Source organism: Vanellus vanellus (genome assembly GCF_965231255.1).
Source record: "Vanellus vanellus genome assembly, chromosome: 6".
NCBI lineage: Eukaryota > Metazoa > Chordata > Aves > Charadriiformes > Charadriidae > Vanellus > Vanellus vanellus.
Window position 1 is genome coordinate 51,799,730 of NC_138911.1, and position 25,411 is coordinate 51,825,140.

Consider the following 25,411-nt stretch of genomic DNA (forward strand, 5'->3'; position numbering starts at 1 on the left):
TTTCTCCTCCTGACATTTTAAACTTCTAACACATTTGCTTTCCCATCCCAATCATGAAAGTTGACTGACATTAAAAGACAAGAAGAATGAGACAAGGTATACCCCCCAGGTATCTCATGACAGCTTAAGAGGTTTTAGTGAAAGAACACGTGAAAAATTCTTTGAAAATCGTGATCTCTCAGCTAGATTTTCTTTTACCATATGCCTATTGATTACTTCAGAAAATTCATATTTGTAACACACAGCCTCAGTCTCCAAAAACATGGATTTTGATCCCCCAATCACACATTATGCCCTACTCTACCCTTTACAACCAATTCTTTAAACTACACAGTAAATTATTCCCCTCCAGCCATCTGGATTACACTACTTGAAAGTGACATGACATCCTCTTCCAGCAGAGTAATTTACAGTACCAAAACAAGTTATTACTGTCCAGTGCAATAATCTTACCATATATTAAGTTGGGTAACTCCACAGGTTACACTTGCTAACTAAAGCAGCTTACAAACCAGTAACGTTCACACACCTGCTAGAGTAACTGCACTTACACTTGAGACTAGTTTGAAATAGGTATGCTATTGAAATGATGCAGTCTGCACAGTCATTTTCACACTCTGTGAATCTATCTGTACTCAAAAAAAAAAAAAAAAAGTCAAAATTCCTCAAAGACCCACTTCCTGCAATTGCTAGGAACAGCTAAACCCCTCATTTTAGCCACAAAAGCTATTTAGTCTTCTTTATGCCAACATGGATGATCAAAATATGTTGAAAACATATTTTTACAACATCTTGTGAAAACATAAAATGAATTTTCATAATAATTTGAAGAAACAGGCTTCTGAACAACATACTGGCTGTCAAAAACAACAGCTAAAATTTAAGCTTCTGATAAAAACTAACATTAAAGTAGATGCTTTACAAAATGGGATTTGTCTAATTTCAAGTACTACTGAATATACTATAGGAGTTCCAACATTACACAATAAGAAATTCTGCATAAAATTAGACATCATTGTAGTAGTGGAACCAACTTTACCTTGAACAGATAATCTAAAATCTGGGAGCGATAGGGTTCTTGGTAGTTCACCAGGAGTCTAGATGTGGCCTAAAATGGAAATAAAACATGATAATATGAAAACCTAACTTTCAAATATGTAAGTACATCCCAGTTTGTCAGTCTAGGACTTTCACATAGCTAATAAACCTACAAAAATAATTATAGCACCAGGAACTCAGCTAAGCCTCTACAAAAACTCTGTTCTAACCCTTCAATTGTGCATTTCTGGTTGCGTAGATTGCAATTGCCCTGTATTCCGGGTAACTGCCATGTACTACAAAGACAGTCCAGAAAAATAGAGAAACAAAGAGATCTAACAAACTTATCGCAAGCAAAACACGGCTCCCTCCCAGCACCATTTCTACTGCTCCACTTGAACCTCCCTGCTTTGGTTCACCGTACACCAAAGGCAATGGGAGCTCACGGGCCATGCAGGTCCAAGAATGGGTAAGAGCTCACAGGATCTAATGGCTCTTCTCGCTGGACCACAGGAAAGCATACAACTGGCTGTTGGCTCATCCAACATTTTAAAACTCATCGAAACAAGTAGCTAGGAAGACCCACTACAGAAAAAATCCACTCTGGCTTAGCTTTCCTCCAACAGCACCAAGGATGTGGCTGGCCCTCAGCATCCCTAAGCAGCCTGACAAGAAAGAGCCAAAGGACAGGCACAAAGGAGAGCCCAGCTCCAAATCTCCTGGCAGCCAGGACCACTGCCCACACAGCTCCTCTCAGGGCCTCCAGGACTCCCCCTCAGAGCCCCACTCTAATCTCCCTTACCCCTCCACCCCCACAGCTCTTCCCAGAGCTCTCCCCCCACCCCACTTCTCATGGCTCCCCTCAGAGACCTCCCCCCAGCCCCCTGGGCTCCCCTCAGAGACACACACACACACCCCCCCCAGCCCTCTGGGCTCCCCTCAGAGGCACACACCCCCCTTTCCCAGCCCTCTGGGCTCCCCTCAGAGGCACACACCCCCCTTTCCCAGCCCTCTGGGCTCCCCTCAGAGGCACACACCCCCCTTTCCCAGCCCTCTGGGCTCCCCTCAGAGGCACACACACACACCCCCCCAGCCCTCTGGGCTCCCCTCAGAGGCACACACACACACCCCCCCAGCCCTCTGGGCTCCCCTCAGAGGCACACACACACACCCCCCCAGCCCTCTGGGCTCCCCTCAGAGGCACACACACACACCCCCCCAGCCCTCTGGGCTCCCCTCAGAGGCAACCCCCCCCCCCCCAGCCCTCTGGGCTCCCCTCAGAGGCACACCCCCCCACCCCCCAGCCCTCTGGGCTCCCCTCAGAGGCACACCCCCCCTCCCCAGCCCTCTGGGCTCCCCTCAGAGCTCTCCCCCCGCCCTGCCTCTCACGGCTCCCGTCAGAGCCCCCCCAGCGCCCAGGGCTCCCCTCAGAGCCCCCGGCCCGGGCCCCACCGTCACCCTGACGGCCTGCACCGAAGCCACCAAACACACCCACTGACGGAACCCTCCCCCCAAGCGTCCGTCGCCACCGCCGCCCCGAGGAGGGTATTAGCACCACAGCACCGGAGGACCCCCCACACACACCAGCCGGCGCCGCTCACCCCGCCGCCGCTGACAGCCCCGATCCCGTCGAACTGCCTGCCCAGCCCGCCGGCATCGTCCAGCACGTAGGTGGCCGTCGAGAGCGCAGCGGCACCGACCGCGGGGGGTCCGAGGCCCCAGCTGCAGCCAAGCAGCAGCCAGCCCCACAGCAGAGCCGCGCACCCCATCCCACCCGCTCCGCTCCGCCGACAGCGTCCCGGGCGCGCCTCCCCGTCCCTACAGCAACTCGCCACTGCCCAGCTCCCCCGTCACGTGACCGCGTGACATCACCTGGGGGGGTGGGGCGTGAGAGCCCTTCGCCGCCATTTTGCTAAAGGGAAAGGCGAAGAGAGGGGAAGGCTTTAAGCCCTTACGGGCACGCACCGCACACACCCGTACACCCCTCCGGGTTGAAGTTAGTGGTTGCCATTTTGAGAAAGGGCAAGGCAAGTCACGGTTAGTGGGAAGCGTATCGCCATGCTGGAATTGGGCAGTGAATAGCGAGCGAAGCTACTGCGGAGCCATCCTGGGTGTGGGAAAGCTGCCTGGCTGCGTGGCGAGGCGAGGCGGGCTGTGGGCGTCCCGGCGGGACGGGGTTTCACTGGGAGCACACGGGGAGATTGTGTGTAGTGCAGTACGAGCGGCCGGGTTGCGAGAGCAACGCCAAACTGGCTGCTTTTTCGGGGCCTCTGGCAAGGCATGGCAGTTTTCTTGGGAGGGGAATGGTGTTCCCCAGAGAACCTCTCGTTTCCAGGTCCTCGCCAGCAGCCGGTGTCCTGCCTGTGCCCTGCTTTCGGTTCGCCACCACATCCCTCGGTCCGCCACCAAATCCCTCGCAAAGTGGGCAAAAATCAGCGCCTGAGGCGCGTCGTAAGAAAGACCTTTGGTTGCCTGCAGAGGAACCGGCAGGGAGCGGCCCTGGGGCACAGGGCCAGGCCGGGAGAGGCCCTGCCCCGCAGAGGGGTGCTGGCAGCCCCACCGGTTGGTTTCCCTGGGAATCCCAGTTGACCCCAGTACAATCCGCAGCTGCTGCGTGGGCAGGACCCGGGAGGGGGATCCTGAAAGTGGGTTTTGACCCGTGGCGCTAGCAGGGTTGGACGAGCCTTCCCGGGGCGCGCTGCAGGGCAGCTGCGTGAAAATGCGACCAGCTGAGATGGTGCTGTGCCACATGTTAAAACGTTTCCATGAGGATAGCCGAGGTGTTCCCTCAGACTGCAGCCCATGAAAGCATTCAGCTCAGAGGAAAAGTAATCAGGAGGCCGGCGATCAGCTTCATTCTCCTATAAAACTCCTTAAAGGGCAACTGTCTGTCTGCCGACCTCGGTGTTTTACAGAGGCAATGCTCTATGTGCCTGAAGGAGGAATGAGGCACTGGGAGACGCAGTGGCTGACATCATGTGGGCAGTGTGTTACAGCTGTGGAAAAGCCCAGGTTTTGCACATTTCTATCCATAAGGAATGCTGTTATTCGAGCCGCTGCCTCTCTTGTCCGTGTCATTGAGGGATCTAATGCCTCAGTGATGACATTATCTGACTGACGTTTCCTGTTTGTTTCTTTTTTAATAACAATACCAAACACTCATGAAACATTTTGCACTTTACAGCAATATCAAGCATTAACTAATGAACCTGCTCACACCCAAATGAGCTATACGATGTCATTATTAAATGCAGAAGAGCAGAGTGTCTTCCTCAAGGCTACAGTGAGTCAGTGGCAGAGGTAGAATTATGCTCATGGTCCTAATTCACATTCATTCCAGCAGACTGTACAGCTTTGCACACCTGGAAGGTCTGCAAAACTATTATGAATTATTAATTGGTTAATTTCTTAAATCAATGCATCAATTTATTCCGGGTAGAAGGTTTCAGCTTTGGAATTCAGTCTCTTGTTCCCTCATCGGAGCCTAAAAGTGTCAGCTTTCAAAACTCATATTTCCATCCTATGATGTACGGAGTGCCTCCCCTTTTCAGTCAGTATAGAAAAGCATTCTTAGAAGCTGTTTTGGTGCAAAGAAGATATTCTGGTAGGATTTTGAGGACCTTTATTCTGCATTAGGAATCTCAGCCCTGCTTTTTACCCATTTTTTTCTGTACACCTTTGTCCATGACCCAAGGACATGTGATCTGGACCCTTTGTAAGCCCAAATATAACCAATAAAATTACTATTCATTGATTCTTTTGTAGATAAGATAATTTTCCACTGTTAACGCTTTTCTATTTCAGTTGTTCTTTCTTGATAGTACTTTAATCTCAGCCAACCCAAAGAACACCTGTTGTTCCGAGATGACGGATTTGAGATACCATGTATGTCCAGATCTCAAAACAAGCCTAGGAAACTGTGCTGCTTGCATGAGAAATTAAATTGTTCCATATAGGCATATGTTTTTTGCTTATAGATTTACTTCCAGAATGTATAAAATGCATCATGCCCCCTCTTGTTTCCTTTGATCTTTCAGCCCCACTATCAATTGTTACAGTGAAGACCTGTAGAAATGTATCAACTATGTTTCTCTATTTCTGATAATCATAAGAACTGCTTTTTCTTCAGTGAAGTATAGGAACCCTCAACAGAGCAGCGGAACCAGCTCACCAGACATCGTTCTTAGTAGGTACCATGTTAGGAAAAGGCAAGTAAAAAGTGATAAAATGGGTCTTTGTCTAATGTCTTTTCCCTCAGTGAAAATAAATGTTTGACTGAAATTTATTATAGAAATTATTGTAACCAAGTGGCTGGAAAGTCTCCCTTTCATCAAACTGGAGGGGGCTATCATACCAGTTCAGGAATGGCCACAAATAGAATGATTTGATAATTCAGACTTCATATAACAAGTGCATCAGTAGAAAAACTGTGGATGAAAAAGTCATACTCTGGCTGGAAAAGAGAAGGAACCAAATCTCTGCATCCAGTGGTGAAATATTATAGAGATGCCTGATATTGTTCTCAAGGAAGTCAGTACGTCCTATTTTAGAGCTTTTAAATTTGCTCATCTGTTTCATTTCTCCTTAGCATCTGAATCATCAAACAGGGTAGGTTTTGTTTTACCCAATAGATGTACATTTAAAGGGAAATTGTACCCAGTTTTTTTAGAAGCTGAATTGAATCGTTCCAAACAGAATTTAAGAAAAGAATCAGAGCCCACAATAAATTATTCTGATCACAGAGGGGAAAGAGAAACTGTGCTCATGTAACAATTTTCCATCTGTCTAATTGAACAGAATTATCTTTTAAAAGAATCACTCCTGTGAAAGCTACATCCAACCTCCGATTCAGTTTATATGAAATTATATAAATGCGCAACCTGTTGCAGTGTATAAAATTCTGTTATCCTTTGTTAACTAGAACTCTTCACAAACTTCCATCAGCAGGCAAAAAAAACCCCAAAACACAGTAATACAAATTGTGAAAATAATTAATTGTTTTTTGCACAAACTCCTAAAGTCATTGTGATAGATTTTTATGGGCTCTTCTTAGGTGGATTCTTATTTGATTCTGTGATAAATTGTTGGAAAAGGCAAGTGAAAAGTCCTTCAGTCAAAAAGGACCCTATGTTTTGAACATATACAAGTAAACACAAATAAATACATGTACACTCCACAGTATTTTTTTTTTTTGTGGAGTTGTTTCTCTGCAGAATGTATTGTGTCCTAGATAAGAGGTTTGTAAATATACTCCACTCATGTAATTATGCAATGTTTTCAATAAAACTTTATAAACTTACTAAAAGTATTCCTAGATTTACCAAGGCTGGTACCATTCTTTGTGTGTATTTCTGCATAACTATGTTATCTTTTTTCCCGTGGATAAGTTTAGATTAACAAGATCTAAAAAAACATTACATAAATAAAAAAATGAGTGATATGTGAGCTGTTGCCTCATTGGTGTATCCAAGAGCAGCTTCCTGTTACTATATCTGATGAAGCAGTTCTCAGAAGCAGACACGGGTTACACTACTGATGGCATCGTTGTCAAACTGCTACATGGGGACACATGGCTGCCTAGGTAAGTGTTCAAAATCCAAGAAGCCAGGTACACAACTTATGTTCTGGTGCGGATTTGAGTCTGGCTCTCCCTTAATGTGATGCTGACATCATAGAACAAAAAGGGACACAAAAGGGGCTGGAAAAGATTGTTTTGGGAGGAGGAGTGTTTCATTCCCAGCACGAGTGAAATGTGAGACAGAAGGGCAAATGACATCAAAAGACTGAAGAAAGACATGCCAGCTTGATTCATTTCTATAATGGTTGCCATGATCAAAACACCTGCTGCTTAGGAGAGGGGGGAAGGATGGAGAAGAACAGTATTTGGGGCTAAGTTTTCAGGATTTGAGTTCTCCTGCCTTCACCGCAAAAAATGCCTCAGGCCTCACAGGGGGGTCCAATAACTCTTCTATTATTGTTCTTTAATATTTTATGGCACTAAGAAGGTACTCAGTGCTATTTATATGAATATAGACGATAGTTAAAACTTAGCAATGCTAAAAGTAGCTTCTTAGAATACCAAGTATCATGTACATGAAAATATTTTGTACAGCATTATTCTGTATGCATAGAGGAAAACATGATGCGCATAAAGATATAGCAAAATAGTACTCACTTACACAGCCTACATCCTAAAAATCATAGCTTTTTTTTTCTATTTGCTCATGTTAACAAAATTGTTATGCTCTATAAAAGTCTATAAAGTGTATCTCAAAGTTTAAAAGACTGATCTCTTTTAGACCTGTTTGAGTCTCTGTAGAATCTTATGGAGACCTGTGAGTGAAATTTAGTGTTGCATGAGGAAAAATGCTGTTAATTTTAAGCAAAAATATCCATGTTACTGAAAGGCGTATTTCAACTCTCCCAAACTGTGAAATTTTTCAGAATTTAATTTTGACATCTGCTCATTAGAAAAAACTATCCAGCTATGGAAGGTCCTTGTATTCCTTGTATTTCAGGAAATCAGCTTGGCACTATAACTTATTTTGAGAACGCAAAGCAATCGACTTTGTTGAAATTGCTTTGAGAGAAAAAAGAAATCAGGAAAACTTTCTGTCCATCCGTCTTATGGCTGATATACACTAACACCAGTACAGTAGCTACTGCACTACCTCACACATTTTTTCTTTGCCTGAAACTTAAGTAAAAAACAAAGTACTTACAAAATCTTACCACATTATAATGAATATTGCTTACAGCAACTCACCCTGTTATGAACTTGAATTTGAAATAAAGGGTGAAATGTATCAGTTGCAGATGTTTCCAAAATTAAACTGGTGTTTATTAACTAATAGAAGATTTATTATTTTTTTAATTACTGACTAAACTTTTCTGTTAATAACACAAAATCCGTACAGTCATCTTCATCTTTCCTAATTTCCCAAACTATAGCAGAATTCATTTATCTGAAAAATAAAAAAACTATTCCATTCTTCCCTTAGAAAGTTGTTTACAGATAAGAATATGGAATATCATTTTGTATTTGTGCTTATGAAAGTATAACTTTGTACTTACTTTGTTACTTTCAAAATGCCATAAATGGAGAGACCCCATAAAGCTGTCTTTGAATCTGAAAAAGATACCATAGAAACGCATCAATACAAATTCAATGTGTAATTAGTACTTTTCCCCAGAAATTTTTCACAAGGTTCCTTTACAGGCTTGTTTGCATACATTGCTCGAAGCGTAGCATTTACTAGTCCATTTCTTTAAGTTTTATGTCTGACTGATTTTTTCAGTTCTTGAACAGCAGGTTTCCTGTAGCAAAATGACAAAGAGACAGGGACAATGATAATCATTGAATAATGTGGCTAAAAGATAAAATTACTGTTGAGATTTTTTTTTTTCATTTGAAACACATCTGATACCAAAACAAGTCTGTAAAATAAGTCACAAGTTTAGAGAATTAGTTACAATGGGTTTGGACCATGAAAGTCAAACCATTAGACTATATTGTTAAACAGAAATTCCTCGATAGTTTTTAGAAAAAAATAATAATCAGTGGGAAAATTATCAAACATTGTGTTTTAGGATAGCTGTAAGCCAATATCATCCTCCTGGGCAAAAGCAGCAGGTATGCTCAGTAGCTGAGAGAAAACCTGAAAATGCTTCAGATCATGCATTCAGGTAAGACAAATCATTTTGCATTATGTAGTCCTAATTTTCAGAAAAAAACTAAGCAAGGAACTATGATATGGACCACTTCCCCTGAGATAAAGAAATGTGTTGCAATCGGAAGAAAACAATGCTTTCTGCTTTTATGTTTCTGTGTAAGAAACTGCAGCATGCATTGTGGTATACTGCATTTGCTGGCTCGTTGACACACTTCAGTATAGGTCATCAATACATGCCAAAGTGACACACTTCTTGTTATTATTCTCATTGAAAGCATGTCCATGTATAAGTAGCATCAATGTGTCATCAGAGCTGGGACATGGATTACCTGGGGAATTGTAGACAGCTTCCAGGGCTTTGTTCCTAGAAACTATTAAAGATGCTGGTTAAAAATAAAACTGTGGGGTACAGTGACCTGTGAACACGAAGGACAGAAAAAAATTGCCGAGGTGGCAAATTTCATGTGGTCTCAACTCCCTTCTTTGAATCCCATCTTCAGTGTCCCAGCCTGCCATTAGCCAGTTATATCTTGAGATATTAGTTCCTCAAGGCAGGTGACAGAAGAGCACGGCAAGGTCTTGCCCCAAAGAACATATTGTTTACTCAGATAAGTACAATATAAGGACAAGTGTTTTACGTTATGATCAATGATATCAACAGAGCAAAACTTTTAGAAACCAAGCTAAAAAGAGAAAGCTGAAGAAAAAAAGGTGGGTGGTATGAAGAAACTGGCTGTTGGTCTGTGAGTAGATATGAAAGAGCTGATAACTGTGAGAGGAGCTGTTGTGAGTAACTTGGAGACGAGTCCAGAGATTGTAAGGATGATGAGTCTGTAATACAAGTCAACTAACAATGGAGAAAGAGTTTGTGGGGGAGGGAGAAGGAATTCCAGTTTCTCAGTCATGTGACTTGTAAACACTGCCTCATACACTGCTTCTGAAAGGGCACATTTCCCTACTAGACATGAAGAGACCTGTCATAGGAAAAGAAAAGCTAAAATGTATTAGAAGAAGTAGGTATTTTATCTTTTACTCATCTGGTTAGTCTGCATGTGTTTGCTTTGCTTTTGGTGAGAAGTGGGTCAGCAAAACCCTGGGATCCACTTTTCCAGTGCTAGAATTTTAATTTGTGATACTTATCTATACCGGTAAGCTTATGATGACCTATTTACCATGTGGTTTTATTAAACCACACTGAAAAGCAGACATCTCATGTTTGTCTTAAATATAGACACTGCACTTTTTAAATTAGTCGTCATATAAGTAAACCTGCTCAATGGACCAAATTGGCCAGTCCTTCTCAAGAATTTTCCTTGTCTTTCAAGCCTGTGAATGAATTTAGCTTTAACTGTGGAAAGTTAGCCAACTTGATCAAATAAAGCAGTGGCTGGTAAAATGAAATATGTGCTTTCTGACTATTTTTGTCGTTGTTCCCTTTTTTCTGAATATGCATGAAAGTTTATTTTTCATGGAAAAGAGATCCATATAATAACCTCTCAACAGAGGCAATAAACCTACTTGGGTTTCTGTGATAAACCCACAAACCTACACACACACACATCAAACTCATAAAAGGCAGAATGAATTTGCCTAAGACATGGGAAAATCCCTGCACCCAGGTTGTCTTCAGTTTGAGCAGTTTCCTATGTGGGAACAGTTGTAGACAGAGCTATCTTGCAATCTACTCATTCCACAACCTCTTCACCTCCTCTGCTGACAGTCTGGGCTCAAACCACAGATTAGTTATCACAGGCAGTCTCTGAAGCAGTTACTGTATTTGGCAGTAGAACTGGACCACAACAAATATTCCTCATTCTCGTATTTCCTGAACTTATCAATTAGATCTTTGAAGAAGAGAATTAGTGAGTGTCAGAGCTGTGATATAATCAGTGAGTACCGGCGGTCTCATAGCTATGATTGCACACCCTTTCTTACTCAAAAGGTCAGCTCTTCTAAGTGCTTCTAAGGCTCACGCACACAACTCCTCCAGTCCCACTGCTTTAGTCAGGCTACTATTTTATTGGTATTTTCATGTTGAAGCTGCCGACGCCCACATTCTCCTCTTCTGAGCAGATCCCAACATCTAGTGATACCTGAATCCCTGTCTTTCTGTCCTTGCCTCTCCGTTGCCTTAGAGGGGAGGAGGTTATTGTGGATAAGAAATCTGTCATATTCATATGGCCAAAATGCCTATTCTGCTCACCAGAATAATAGAAAGTGCACTTCTGTTACTTGTGGTGCACTTTCTGATCTCCTTCAACTCTCCCACAAGACACACCTGGAATTGCAGGACCCTACACCTCTGGAAATGTCTTACCTGGTTATCCTGCTTCTGCTGTGGAAGCTTGCATCTGACTGTGCTTCTGCTGTGGAAGCTTGCATCTGACTGACCTTAACCACCATAGGCATTTGGGTCCCTCTTCCTATACACTTTTAACTTCAGGAGTGTTTAAAAGCTTTGCTCTCCTATGCAGTTTCTTCTAAAAAAAAGACACCTATCAAGAAGCCCATAAAACAAACAAACAAACAAACAAACAAACAAAAATGTTATAGCTAACGTTTTTCCTTTTTGGTAACAGAAGGCTGGAATCTTACCAACCAGGTCCCGAAGAACTAACAGATGATCACCCATCAGACTACAGAGGGTTTTTTATTGCATCCAGGCTGGACTTAGCCCAAAGATACTACTCAGGGTGGACAATGAACAACACTTCTAAGTGCCATGATGATCACACGCTGGATAAGTATTTGTTTCCATTTGTGTACAGCATTGTGATGATAATCAGTGTTCCCATCAACTGCATATCCCTCTATGCATCTTGCATTCAGGTGAGGAAAAGGAATGAGCTAGCAGTCTACCTCTTCAGCCTATCCCTGGCTGACCTTTTGTACTCTCTGATTCTGCCTCTGTGGATTGATTATGCCTGGAATGGAGATAACTGGAGGCTCTCTGCCTTGCTTTGTCGGATTTCTGCCTTCCTTATGTATATGAATTTCTACACCAGCACCGCGTTCCTTGCTTGCATCTCTGTCGACAGGTACCTGGCGTTAGTTCACCCCTTGAAGCTCCAGCACTTGCGCACAAGAAGGTTTTCATTGATTGTCAGCATAATTGTTTGGCTTCTGGAAAGCGTCTTGAATTCAGCCATATTGGTCAACAAAGAAGTATTCAATGATCCTTGCAATTTCACTAATCATACTTTATGCTATGATAAATACCCCTTGGAACGGTGGCAGGCAGGGATAAATTTATTCCGGATATGCTCAGGGTACCTGGTGCCTTTGATAATCATCATGTTTTGCTACCATAAAATCTACCAAGTAGTAAGGTGTAATCAAGCCACGGTAGATGAAGAAAAGAAAAAAGTGAGGAAACTTATTCTGAATATCACAGTTACTTTCATTGTTTGCTTCACTCCTTATCATGTTATGCTGCTTATTCGCAGCATCAAAGAACCTTACACCGCTGACCCACGGCTTTTGCAGTTGATGTATAAGGTTTACAGAATCACACAGGCCTTAACAAGTTTGAATTGCATTGCTGATCCCATTCTTTACTGCTTTGTGAGTGAAACTGCACGAACAGACATACTAAATTTGCTCAGGTGTTGCTTGTGCCTACGAAAATGTGAGGGAGACCAAGCGCAACACCACGCTCTGTGCAGCTCTGCTACAAAGAGCAGTGCACTGATCACCTACAGAGCTTCCTGTGAAACAGAGACTGTCAGAAATGCCTGAGCGAGCACATTCAAAGTAAAATTGGATAACCTAAAGGGGAAAGAAAGAAAAAATCTTCTCCAGTCTGTACCTAGGAAATACCACAAAAGTCACAGATACTAATCTAAGTATCTGGAGCTAATAAGAACTTATTACAGAGTCAATGAACTCAATGAGCATCAATATGTATCTTTAAATCAGGCATTGTGCATAAATCAATGTCAATAAATGACACGGTGAAGAAAGATGACCATGACACATTGACAAAACTACTGAGAATCCCCCCCAGCAATGCCTCCTGTCACAGCTTGCTAGCGAGCCCATGTCCTGGGCATACATGTACTCAGCTGGAGGAAGGCTGAAGTCCTCTTAACCACGTCATTTGTTTTCCAGCTTTAGTAAAAACTTAAAGCTTAGCTGGGAAGAATCCCCCAAAGGGATTTTTTTTTTTTTAAATCAGTACTGCGATAGAAGTGAATAAAGTACACACACACATGGAGATCATTCACATGATTGACAAAGGAGCAGACAGAGGGAGGGTGGTAAATCTTTCTAATTTCACAGTGTAATTTATGCTGCTATGATGGTTCCTGTGTTTCAGTAACAACTCAAGTTCTCCTTTAGCATACCCCTGACATCAGGCACTTTTTAAAATGATTTCCCATGTGTGGACAGGTACTTACCTGCTCTTAAGGCTTCAGCTTTTGTTTACTTTGGAAAATGTATGTTCTAATGTATAACTATATGTCATACAGTTTCATTACAATATCAATACTGGGTTTCGGACAGTTGAAGATTCATGACTTCAGGTGCCTATAAGGAACCAAATTATAGCCACCAGTGGTTTAACTCAGGTGAAATTTTTCCTGATATATGCAGGGAGGAAAAGGAAGGATTGAAAGGTGAGGTTTCACATCTCCACAACATAAAGGACCAGCCTTTAGCCTTGCTTATTATGACTGAAATCTGGAGTGTGGTTACATTTGCAGAGTCAATGGAGCAAGAAGGTTTATACCCATTTACTTAACTGCACCTGGAGGCCTCAGCTAGAGGTTCCAGGGCTCTCAGCCTGCCAGTTTTAAAAAAATCAAACAACAAACCAACAAGCAATACTGACAAACCAGCAAAGAATGCAAATGTACCAGCAAAAAGTAAGTATGGCAGCAAAAGAACCCACAGTTTGAAAGGGTTGAAGTTAGCACAAAGCAAAAGCACAGCCGTTAATTCAGGGACCTGTTCCTGCGCAGGCCCCTGCGATGGCTGCTTGGTTCCCAGCAGGCACTCGACCCTCTGAAAAAAGCTAAAACACCACAGAAGGTCTTTTTTTTTTTTTCTCCTCTCACAACCTTTTCACTTTTATTCATTTGCCAGGAAGAATGTTTGGTTAAGGTGGTTGTCCAGTTTCACAGGGAAAAAAAATTCCTTTCCATCTAAAAAATCCCCCTCTAGCAAGTGTGTGTAGTGGAAAGATTTTGACCAGCATGCTTCTAGGGCTGACACTATACTTGGAGGATGAGTATACAGTGGTCACAAGCAATATGGAAATCTTTATGAGAAAATCTGTCTTGTGCATAAGTTACAAAATTTTTCCATTACAAAGAGCCACTTTCATTGTTTTCATGAGTTCCTGTTTGTGTCTATTTATACTTTCAATTAATTTCACGTTCCGAGAGGGGAACTTGAGTCGCTGAGGAGGCTTGGCTTGTTCTGCCCAGAGAAGAGAAGGCTTTGGGCGATCTAATGACAGCCTTGCAATACCTGCAAGGAGGGTACTGAGAAGATGGAGCCAAGCTCTTCAGAAGAGTACACAGCAAGACAAGAAATCACATGCCTAACTTGAAGCAAGAAGGGTCAGAGTTGATATAAGGAAAAACTTTTGAACCACGAGGACTGCCAAGCAGTGGAGCAGGTTACACCGAGATGTTCTGCATGCTCCATCCTGACAGGTTTTCAAAACCCAATTGAACAAAGTCCCAAGCAACCTGGTCTGGTGTCATAGCTGATCTTCCTTTGAGCAGAATGTTGGACTAGAGGCTTCCTGAGGTCCCTTCCAACCAGAACTGTCCTGTGATCCTGTGAACTGTGTATGTCACTATTGTGGCTGTTGCCTTCCCTCTAAACAAGTATGTTCCCTTCCCCTCTTTGTTTCCATTTGCTGGATTTTGTTTTGATTTGATGTGGTTTTTTTTTTCTGTAATACCTTCTTATGTATTATGAAGGAAGAAGCATGCAAGCAGCAGTGCAAGTTACTTCAGCCCAGATTTGTCCCTGTGCTGACCTATGTATTTTGCAACAGAATCTGAAATTTCACTGCAGTGCTGGAATAAAAGCAGAACCTAGCTTCACTGTAAGTTCATGGGAAAAAAAAACAAAAAAAAAAACAAAAAAAACCCAAAAAACAACTCAGTGGTTCATTTCTAGACCTTTCACACACCAGAAAGGATGGAAAGTTAATTCTGTTGAGGTTTTTTAATTTATTTCGAATAAAGAATAATGAAAACTAAAACTAAGCAACAAAACCGAGTCAAATTTAACTTGTGCCTCAGGGAGTAGTGAGGGTTGGCTGCTCTGCAAGGGACAGGGAGCCAGGAGCTGAGGGTGACAGCTAGGCAGGCTGGGCAGCATCCTCACTGAGAAGCCACGCAGTACCACGGCACCCCAGTGAGGCACACAGAGCAGGAGCGCTGATGGTAACCAGTGTTGGCCAACATCTCTGTGCTCACCAGACAAATCTATAGTGATGAGGCAGGTCTGAGGTCGAGCCGGGAAGACAAGTCAGGAGGGCAAGGTCAGGATGAGCAAGGTACGAGGCCGGGCACAGCTGCAACATGTCAGCACTGGCCTCCACACAGGCAGTCAAACCCCAGGGAGGCGGGAGAAGAGACTGCAGACTCTGTTGGTAAACTTAGGGCCCTGACCCTGTGCCAAGAGCTTCATTTCCACAAAATTTGACCCTGGGATTTTATACTTTTTAGTATTCCACCAATGCACATGAAAGCCATAGCTTGGACTGGCTTACATTGGTGTGTGGAAGATTTTAATTTCCTATATTACCCCCCCTGCATTGCTGAAGATGCACTTTGGGATGAAGGAAACCAGTGAGGCTGGCTGGCCTATAGGCTGGGCTGCACAAAAAAAGCTCAGCTAAGTTCAAGATCCCATCACTTTATGATAATGAAATGTAGGTACCTAATCCCTTAGATTGGTCTGAAACGCTCAGTCTTTGTGTTCAAATCACAACCCACTGGAGAAATGAGGAGACTTCTAGATGTAGAGGCTACAGTGTCCTGTACTTCAATCATTTATGTATTTACCTCATTAGTCTTACATAACTAAAAATTTACACATTTCTTTTATTCTCTCCAAATTTGTTTGTCCCAGCTGGACCGAATTTACCATATGAGTGTGAACATCTATGTTCTTTTTAAAATTGCAGTGTGACAGCAGAAGTACTTTTCACTATGCAAAAACAGCATAGTGAAAAGTAAATGTCTTCATCCCGGCTCCAATCCACACTGTGTATTATTATGATTGAATATTCCACTTAGAATTCCTGATGGCTCTACGGGCAAAAAACAAGTGCAAATTCATAGGAACTCTTCCCAAAGCAAGGACAATCCTCACAGAAAAGTTTATAAAATCCGAATGTCTGTTTAGTGGCAAGAAGAAATGCATGTATTCAAATTCCATTTTCCTCACAGACAATGCCTAAAAGCATTAATGTACGGCCTCAGTGAGTCACTGTAGTTCCTATCTCACTTCCCAATCTATACAATAAGAATATGGATAATTAAAAGGGCTGTGATGGTAATGTAGTTAATATCCACAGGGTATGAAATGTCAGTGGCAAATGATTGTCAGCATAATAACAGCAGAGGTGAATTCATATGTCAATAATTCACTTAAAGCAGAATCCAGCTGCCACCAGTCCAGCAAAGATACAGCTCAGCTTTGTAAGTTGGGAGCTTTGCAGTGGACTGCGGTGACCTAGCTGGTGGAATTTCAGACTTCATTTAATCTGTTTTTTTCCTGGAATCTTAGCCACAACCTGAATCACTGCATTCGTGATGCAGATCATTATTCTTTTCTGATGTAGCTACACAGCAGCTTTGCTTTGTTAATGTCAGTGGGGTCAGTCCTGACTCGCACGATTGTAGGAAGCTAACACAGATTCTTGCATAGCCTCTTTTTTTTTTTTTTTTTAATCTCTAACAAGTCTAACTTCAGACCCACTGAGAAAGATGAAAGGAAGTGTGAATTTGAGTTATAAGATTAATATATTCCACTTCCTGTTTCCATTCACGGAAAATTACGCTACTACTAAAGTAATTCTGATTAGTCTAGTGACAGTCTTCAGCGATGTCAGTCCTAATTTAATGCCAGTAAAGAAGGGAGCATTGGGCCATAGTTTAGCCATGTGCCACTTTCCATATTACTTACCAGTTTCGTTAGTGTCGTCATCGGTGTAGCTCTCTGTGTTCTGAGGAGCAACCTGTTCCATTGCTCCCCACCTCGACACAGCATAGAGAGAGAGCATGGGGGGAGAGTATGAGGGCGCTCACCACCAGCGCGACCACAACGGCAGAAGATCTGCTTGCGCAGAACAAGGCTGCGGGGAAGGAAAGCGCAGCGCTGAGCTCAGCAGGAGCCAGGGGCAGCTGCTGCACCCACGAGCCGGTGCTGCCAATTGCCAGCATTTTCCTTCTGCATGAGATGACAGCTCCTTGTGGTCCCAGAACCCTGCGAGATGGCAGCGTGCCCCTGCCCAAAGCCGCCTACTCTGCAGAGTCCCCCGACTGCGCTGATCCAAGGCAGCATCTGATAAGCGATGCTCTGGTGCTGATAAGGGGAAAGAGAGTGAAACACCATGTGCATATTATCGTAAAGGTTTTTCTTTTGTGCTGCACCACAAGGGCTGTTACTGATAAATTGCTAGCCTAAGCTGCCACAGGGACGTTTTGGCTGCTCAGCTATGAATTAAAAGTAACCAAGCTATTTCACCTAAATCTTGTAATATCCTAGGAAAACATCAAATCTGTTCTGGACTGGGGCTTTGGGAAAAACAAACAAACAAACAAAAAAAAAAAACGAAAAACAAACCAACCAAAACAACAACAGCAAAAACCAAACAGAAAACAGTAAAGAAAAGGCTGTATCAAATGGCATGTAAGAAGCCCGATCCGGGTGAATTACAAAGACACCGCCCAAAAGAGAGTCAGACCCTCATCTGTGCCAACCCAGAGGCACTGTCAGCAGAGGGTACCACCTACAGCCTCTGTCCAGCCTGTGCACAGCATAGCTAGGACCCGTGTCCCATAGCATCTCACTGAACATCAGAGTGCACACATACATACTAATCACATCGCTAATGTGGAGTGGGAAAGCTGAAACAGTGGGAAGCATGAAATATCTGAAAAAAAAAAAAAAAAGTGTGGAAATAGGTCAATCCCTTTTTTTGTTCTGTTTTTGATATTAACTTTGAGTAGCTTGGTGACAGGAGCACAGACTCCCAGCTTCTACAAATGGAGTATGAGAGAATGAAAAAAACCCCCAAGATGGTCTCACAAGAGCTGAGGTATTCTCAGGAGCTGTTACTTTAAATTTAGTATTTTGAGAGATGTTATTGCTATAGCAACTATTTGGTTATAGATTCAATACCAGGGACAAAAGATTCTTTTATTTTCCACCATTTTGTTTTCTTTGTAAAGTCAAGATCTGTTGCTGGATGAACAATTGAGGTGGTGACAGATTGGGTAAAAGAACACCCAGATACTGTACTAGTGTCCAATCATGTATAAATATATATAAAAACATCACATTTCATTTTATCTTCATTACATATGAACGCAAAGTAAACAAGATAGGGGTGCAGCTCATGCCTTGTCACGGTTTTCTCTTTGGTTTTTCAGATCACCTAGATGTTGCTTATGATAAGTGAACTTCAGTATCTCATCTGAAAGGCAATGTGCCACAACTTTCACAACCTTTTCCCAAGAGCTGGTCCTAATATCCCCAAATTTGTACTATATTCCATCCCAGCTGAAGCTTTATTTTGATTTCTTGTAGAACTTTGACTTTACCTGTCTTTTCTCACTGTTTAAAAGCTTCCTCCCTTTTAACAACAGATGTGCAAAACGATGGCTGTTTTTCCAACCTGACACGAAGAACTACAACCAGGAACAATCTTGTTTCAAATTTGTAGCATTTTAGCACAGAGTTTATTTGCGTCTCGATCCCAGCCCTATCTCAGGGATATATTGAGCTATTGAAAAAACTGTCATTGCAGTTTCCTTCATCTGACAGCTGGTACCTTAGCAGATGTCACGACAAGTACTGAATCCAGAAAGCTACAGTCTAAAGGAGAGGTCCATACATTGTCTTTTGTTTCACACACTTAATTATATCTGTGCAGAAACACCATGAGGAAGATGCAGTTTATCATGCAAATGTGGTGTGGTCAGAATCCTTTAGGCTTACATCCTTAAATGAAATTAACTGATGAGACTGAGGAGGCACAACTGACTTCTTCTGGGGAAGTTGCAGAGACTAGTGTCAGCGCTCCAATGGACGCAAAGAAAAAAGGTAGGGTTGGAAAAGACAACTTCAGTGAAAATGCATCCTCGCCTCGTATTGCCTTGAATAGACGACTTGTAGATGCCAGATGGAAAACTGAGCCAAAGCAGTACAGCACCAACATCAGGTCACCCTCCTGGCTCCACTCTTACAGTCTCTTCCACTTCAGCTTTCCGCAGTCCACCCAGACACACAACAGATGATTACTGGGTGTCAGAGTGGACAGCCAATGGCCTCAGGACACAGCTCTTCCCCACTGTTTTTCTCTTCTTCCCTTGACACCCCACTGTTCCTACTAATATCCTAGTCTGAAGCACCGTGTCTCACAGATAACATCTCCAGGGTCTCACAAAGTGGGCTGGCTTATGGCAACTCGTCTTCTGAGGTATCTTTTCACCTTAGCAGACCCAAGGACCCCTGAATGGGAAGTAAGGTAAAAAGCCCCAATACTTAGAGGGCAAGAGGAACTTTAACTATGCCAAATATCTATGAAGCAATTCCTGAGATTCATTCTGTTCTCAGAATGAGGGAATAAACACATGGCTTCACCCATCTTCTTTGCTTATCTTCATGGAGTGCAACACAAGAAATAATCCTCAGTAAACTAAAGTTTCTGCTCATTTTCAGAACGCAGCGCAGCAGAAAAACCCCAGAAATAGTCAAGTTATTTATGATTGCTGATATACTCATGGTAACCCCATGCAGGCAGAAGTGAGCTCTCTTTTTTGGCACACAGAGAACGAGCACATGTCACTGTCTGGCAGCTCAGTCAGCATACGTGAACCTACTACAGGTTCTGTGTAGCATAACCAATCTAAGAAAAAGATTGATACTGAGATGTTGTACAGGGAAACAATACTGCATTCATATTTGTTACAGACTTAGTGCCAGAAATCTGTGAAGCACAGGATGTAATTTCTTGGACACCTATTTTGATGCTATCAGTACCAGTCTTCCTTCCCAATCTGTATGGCTGTTGGTGCACAATACAGTGCCTCAATCCAGTCCACATATCACTATCAGTCCTCCTAATATAACAGAAGTAGTAAGATACTGCAATGTATTCTGAAGGCATTGCCAGTGACTCAACATTTAAATTTGCATTGAAATTTGCAGCCATTGTAATTTCCCGTGTTCTGTTTGAGCAGTACACTTCATCACTAAGTCTGTGTTCAACTTAGGAGATGATTTTTTTTTGTGTGGAAAGCAGGAAATAAATTTAGGCAGTAGCATTAGCAGTTTAAAATTAGCTCCTCTTGGAAAGGAAAAATTCAGGCCTGAAGTTTTTTTTGGATCACTGTTACATGACTAGTAGATTCAAAATTTGACTTTAGGTAAGCCTGGCAGTTTCCAAAAGATTAGAAATATGTCAGCAGTAAGCACCACATCTCCATCTCTACAAAGGGGAGTCAAGGGAAATAACTTCATTTGAGAAAAAAAAGTGATCCTTCCTGTCTCACTGTTATTTATACTCATAACTTCTTTAGAATTTTTTCATGTGGTTATCTGAAAGTCACATCTCTTGCGTCTGGAGGTTCTTGTGTATTTTCTCTTACTTTTTCTTGTGTTTCATGTTTATCACTGCACAAAGAGTTTTGACAGTGTGAATTTTAAATGCCTAAATGTAGGAGGGGAAAAAAAGGATCCAAAGTATAGTATGTTTTAAATGTCATTATTTTTTAATAAAATCTTAACTGCGGTTTGCTATGCATTTATTTATAGCTTAACAATCAGTTTATTTCTTCACTGTAACAGGAAGCCACCCACAAAGTGTGTTAGGGTAGAAACAATAGAAAAGAGTAAACTTCAAGAATTATTTGCTAGCTATGAAAAGTTTTGCAGACTACAGATTCCTGTTCAGTCACTCAGGTGAAGCCAAAGGAACCTGAAAAACGGATTTAACTGGAAGCCTTTGCAAAAAATTGCTAACTGAGTACGCATAGGTTTATCTTTTCTCTGTTGCGTGTTCAGTTCAGACATATTACAAGTGAAACCGCTTCTGGATACTTCTTTGGGGTTTAGCCAATTATGCAATTTATTTATTTTTAGCAATTCATTCAGAGAAACCACAACCAAGAACTCGGAGAACTCCTGTGCAGGAGGCATAAGAAACCCAGTGCAGGTGTTAAGTTTGCTTACTACTCGAGACCCCTGTAAATACACTCCACAGTCATTAAAGTAAGCAGCTTAACGATTGCAGCAAGAGATGGTAGGAATCCCTATGTTCGGATATGCATTATATTTAGGAAAACGGGCATTTTCCTGTCACCTCAGAAAAGTAGTTTTTCCTTAAATGCTTGATTTGTTCTTGCAAAGTATTACGGAGTATTTTCAGTCAAAGAAGTGCAGCAAAATATTACATAGAGATGATTGTCTCAATTGTATTTACAGCAGACTGTCTGAAATGAGTGAGCTGAGAGACTATCCTCACTAGGTGGCGATTTTGGCCTGTTTAGCCAGGCTTTCTAGAAAAGCAGAAAAAAAAAATAAAAATCCTAGTTTAAAGACTTGTTTCTTATACAGAAGAAAAGGGAGCCTGGTAACAGAGCTGGCCACTGTGCCCCAAGTTCCCGTGAAGTTGGGGTGAGCCACCAGAAGCCTTTCAGCCTCTGCCTTGAGCCGTTGGGCTGTGATTCATTAGACCAGGGACCTCAAAACAAAAGGCCTAACACTGAGCTTTGAGAGCTTTCTTCCAGCCTGGATTTAATAACTGCTGGTTCATGCTTACTTTTCTTTGTAACAACTTTTTTTTTGTTTAGTTATTTAATTAATTATTATTTGATTTAATTTGTTACCCGTATTTATTTCAGTATAAATTTGTACATACATAGACAAGCAACAGGCATCTATATTGCTACACAAAGCAGGCTCTGCCAGCCTGTAGCCTGATGAGCCCCTCAATCCCAAACTCATCCCATTAGCCTTTTCCTTCTCGTGTCCTAGCCGAGCTCTGTTCTTGGGACTGGCACCAGTTCCAGGGCACTACCAGTGCTCACTCAGAGCTGCTTTAAAGCTCCCCTGTGTCTGCTAAGACACCGTATTTGATATATCACACCAGCACACGTATGACACTTCACCAGCAGTTCAAACTCACCCTGCAACGGGTCAGCTCCTCTCCTCAGGCATTTATAGCGGGTGAGTTCCCAAGGCTCCAGCTCTCTGGTTGTCAGCCTCCAAGTACAACAGAATACACCCCTGAAGAGATTCATGCTTTACCTTTTCATTTCTTTGCAGACATTCACTTCCCTGAAGTACAATAAATCATTCTCATCAGCGTGTTCTCTCAATGACCAGACCTTGCAGTTGTGTTCTTCCACATCACTTCTTCAGTCTCTGCAGCATCCAGCTTCATGTCCTGAGCAGTACTAGTTCTTCCCCCTTTTCTCCCAGGGGCTCACATTAGACTAAAGCTTTTCAGGTGCTTTACACTCACCATATCCGCTTCCCAGAAGGACTAGGCCTGCTCCTCCTGGTAACCATTACCAGCTGTTGTGGGTTAACCCCAGTGGGCAGCTCAGCCCCACACAGCCACTCGCTCAGTCTCCCCTGGTGGGATGGGGGAGAGAATCAGAAGGGTAGAAGTGAGAAAAATCATGGATTGAGATAAAGACAGTTTCATAGGGAAAGCAAAAGCCACGCGTAAGCAAAGCAAAATCAGAAATTCATTCACCACTCCCCATCAGCAGGCAGGTGTCCAGCCATCCCCAGGACAGCAGGGCTCTATCACGTGTAGTGGTTCCTCGGGAAGACAAAATGCTGTAATTCCAAATGTCGTCGTCTCCCCTCCCCCCCCCTCATTCTTCTCCCAGCTTTTATTGCTGAGCATGACATGATATGGTATGGAATATTCCTTTGGTCAGTTGGGGTCGGCTCTCCTAGCTGTGTTCCCTCACAGCCTCTTATGCGCCCCCAGCCTGCTCGCTGGTGGGGCAGGGTGAGGAGCAGAGAAGACCTTGATGCTGTGTAAGCACTGCTCAGCAATAACTAAAACATCCCTCTGTTAGTAACACTGTTCTCATCACAAATCCAAAACATAGCCCCAGGCAAGCTACTAAGAAGAAAATGAACTTTATTGCAGCCCGAACCACTACAGCAGGCCAGGTACAGTTTTAGCTGATGCTGCTCCTTTCTTCTCTTCCCTGTAGCTACAATCAATATTCCTTTTTCCTTTGCTATAGTCATGGTTTTCTTCTTTCTGTGTATTAAGACAAAAGAGCAACTACACAAGCTTCTTGCATTACTTCAGTGACACCCATGAATCTTCTGAACCCTAGAAGTCAAAATATTCGTTAATTTGCCAGCGTTGTGAACAATTTTGGTCTTCTTTTCAAAGTGATTTATGTGTTTCAGGAAGCAGTATGGAATGAATTAAATTCTCAGCATTTATTAACTTTGCTCCTGTGTGCTCAGTTTTTATTCTAAGCTATATTATTCATATGAAAAAATGACATTTCAATAATGGGATACTCTGAGGTGAGTCCAAATATCTGAAACTAAACCAAGGAATTAAAGCTAATAAACCCTGCGTTGAACATTGTGTACTTCCCTTTTTGCTATCAGGACATACTTGGCCACTAAAATGCAAATAATGTCCTGTAGTACACCATCAGCACTCATTTTGCTGGTTCAATTACGTGTATTTAAATATTATTTAGCAAAGAAAAAAAGAAGTTAAGTTGTACAAGTCTATCCAATATGAAATATTAGGCTCCTCTTCTTCCTGTTCCTTCTGCCTCAATTTCACTAGTCCTTGACATCCATTCCCATCTTTTCTTTTGCCTTTTTCCCAAGTTCATTCTTCTATATTGCTCCACTTTGCTCCTTTATATGTCCAGAAGACTATTTATAAAGTGATCTCTGCTCAGCTCCTCACATCTTTATGACTAACATAAGCAGCCCTGAGCCACTGCACAATACAGGGAAGTGTTGGGGAAGGGAAAAAAAACCTGAAAACTCACTAGGTATCAGTATTTTGGCTGGGTCAGAAAGGACACATTTACCACAATGAAAGCCACAAGCAGGATTCAGGAGAATTTTCTCAGAGCTTGAATGAACTCCAGCACCCACCACCATGAAGTCTCAAGTACATGCGATGTCAAAACAAACTGATGTCATGTAACCCAGGTTCCTTTTTTACTGCAGCCTTCTGGGCTTTTTCCCCTTTTTTGTTTTTCCTGTTATTTGGGTTATTTTTGTCCCTGGTAGTTACTTCTCTGAAGAACTTCTTAATGTACAGCTGAAATAACTTACAAAATGTGGGTTTAACATTAAAAGCTGTTTATTAGAACAAACATCATGTCTTTACCTTACCCTAGAATACTGTGACCGTGATCTAAATTCACGCTGAATTTCAAGAAATTCCTATACACAGATAAATCATCTTTGCTCAGAAAAATACGGCTTTAGACATAATACTGACTCGATTAAGTGTTTTCTGAGAAACCTGTGATCCTCTCATGTTTGGGATGTCCCTGGGTCCTGGAGCCGCATTCACCTACCTCTACTTTTTCAGCTTGTCAGTGGGTTTATCTCTGAATTCAGGCAGTTCCAGTTAGTACCAGTTTGGTTACAAGGATTCCAGTCTGGCCCAACTCTCTTTCCCCAAAGTCCTATTTTTGTAGCTTTTTTTTTTTGGGGGGGGGGAGCAATGTAACTGTTGCTGTTTCTTACGTGTTTCCTTTTTTGGAGATAGGCAAAAGAAAATATTTATTTTTTAAAATGTATGAATATATATTAATAAAAAATATGAGTTCATATCAATTTAAGCCAAATAACTTAGAAGACAACATTTGTAAAAACATTACTGCTTTCTTTTGGCATTTTCTAAAAAAAAGCACGCCAGATTATTTGAAAGAGTGTCCTCTTTATAAAATTTGCTAATATTTTTGGAGATGGTACTATTATAAAACTCAAATCCACAACGGAACATTCCCATTTGAGACAAAACATTACGGTCAATTTTTTTGCTTTTCTGTTTAACTAAAAAAGAAGATTATTCAATTGATTTTGTGGTCTGCCAGGAAACCCACCTAAAGCTCTCAATCTGCTTTCATATTTAAATGAAAAGGAAGAATCTTGGGCATAAGGAGAAGATATTTTCAGTGGAACCGGGCAGCTTTACTTGTATTACGAAGCTCGCCTTCAGATAGTAAAGCCTCCTGTTGCTGCTGTGAGGAGCTCTGGCTCTTTCCATCAGCTCACGTCGGGCTTTAATTTCAGGAAAGATTCCAACTTGTAAATGCTCAGTGCCTCTCAGCTCTCTGCTTGGTGCACGCTCACTGGAAAATTGTCATATGCATCCTCAGAGGGCCAGCGGGACAGATCCTTCACCTTTTAGCACCATACTGTTCTCCCACACACCGCTTTAGCCCTTGGGAGCTCGCTGCTAGTTCATTTTGCTCTCATTTGGG

The 25,411-nt window shown here is 42.3% G+C and overlaps 1 protein-coding gene across 1 annotated transcript; it reads left to right on the forward strand.

The window, feature by feature from the left end:
* Positions 1-11,411: 11,411 nt before the first annotated feature.
* On the forward strand, positions 11,412-12,459 carry GPR65 (G protein-coupled receptor 65; the record flags this gene model as incomplete). Its single annotated transcript, XM_082485661.1, has 1 exon — positions 11,412-12,459. One exon carries the CDS (start codon positions 11,412-11,414, stop codon positions 12,447-12,449), a length of 1,038 nt encoding a protein of 345 aa, XP_082341787.1. The 3' UTR covers positions 12,450-12,459.
* Positions 12,460-25,411: the final 12,952 nt, after the last annotated feature.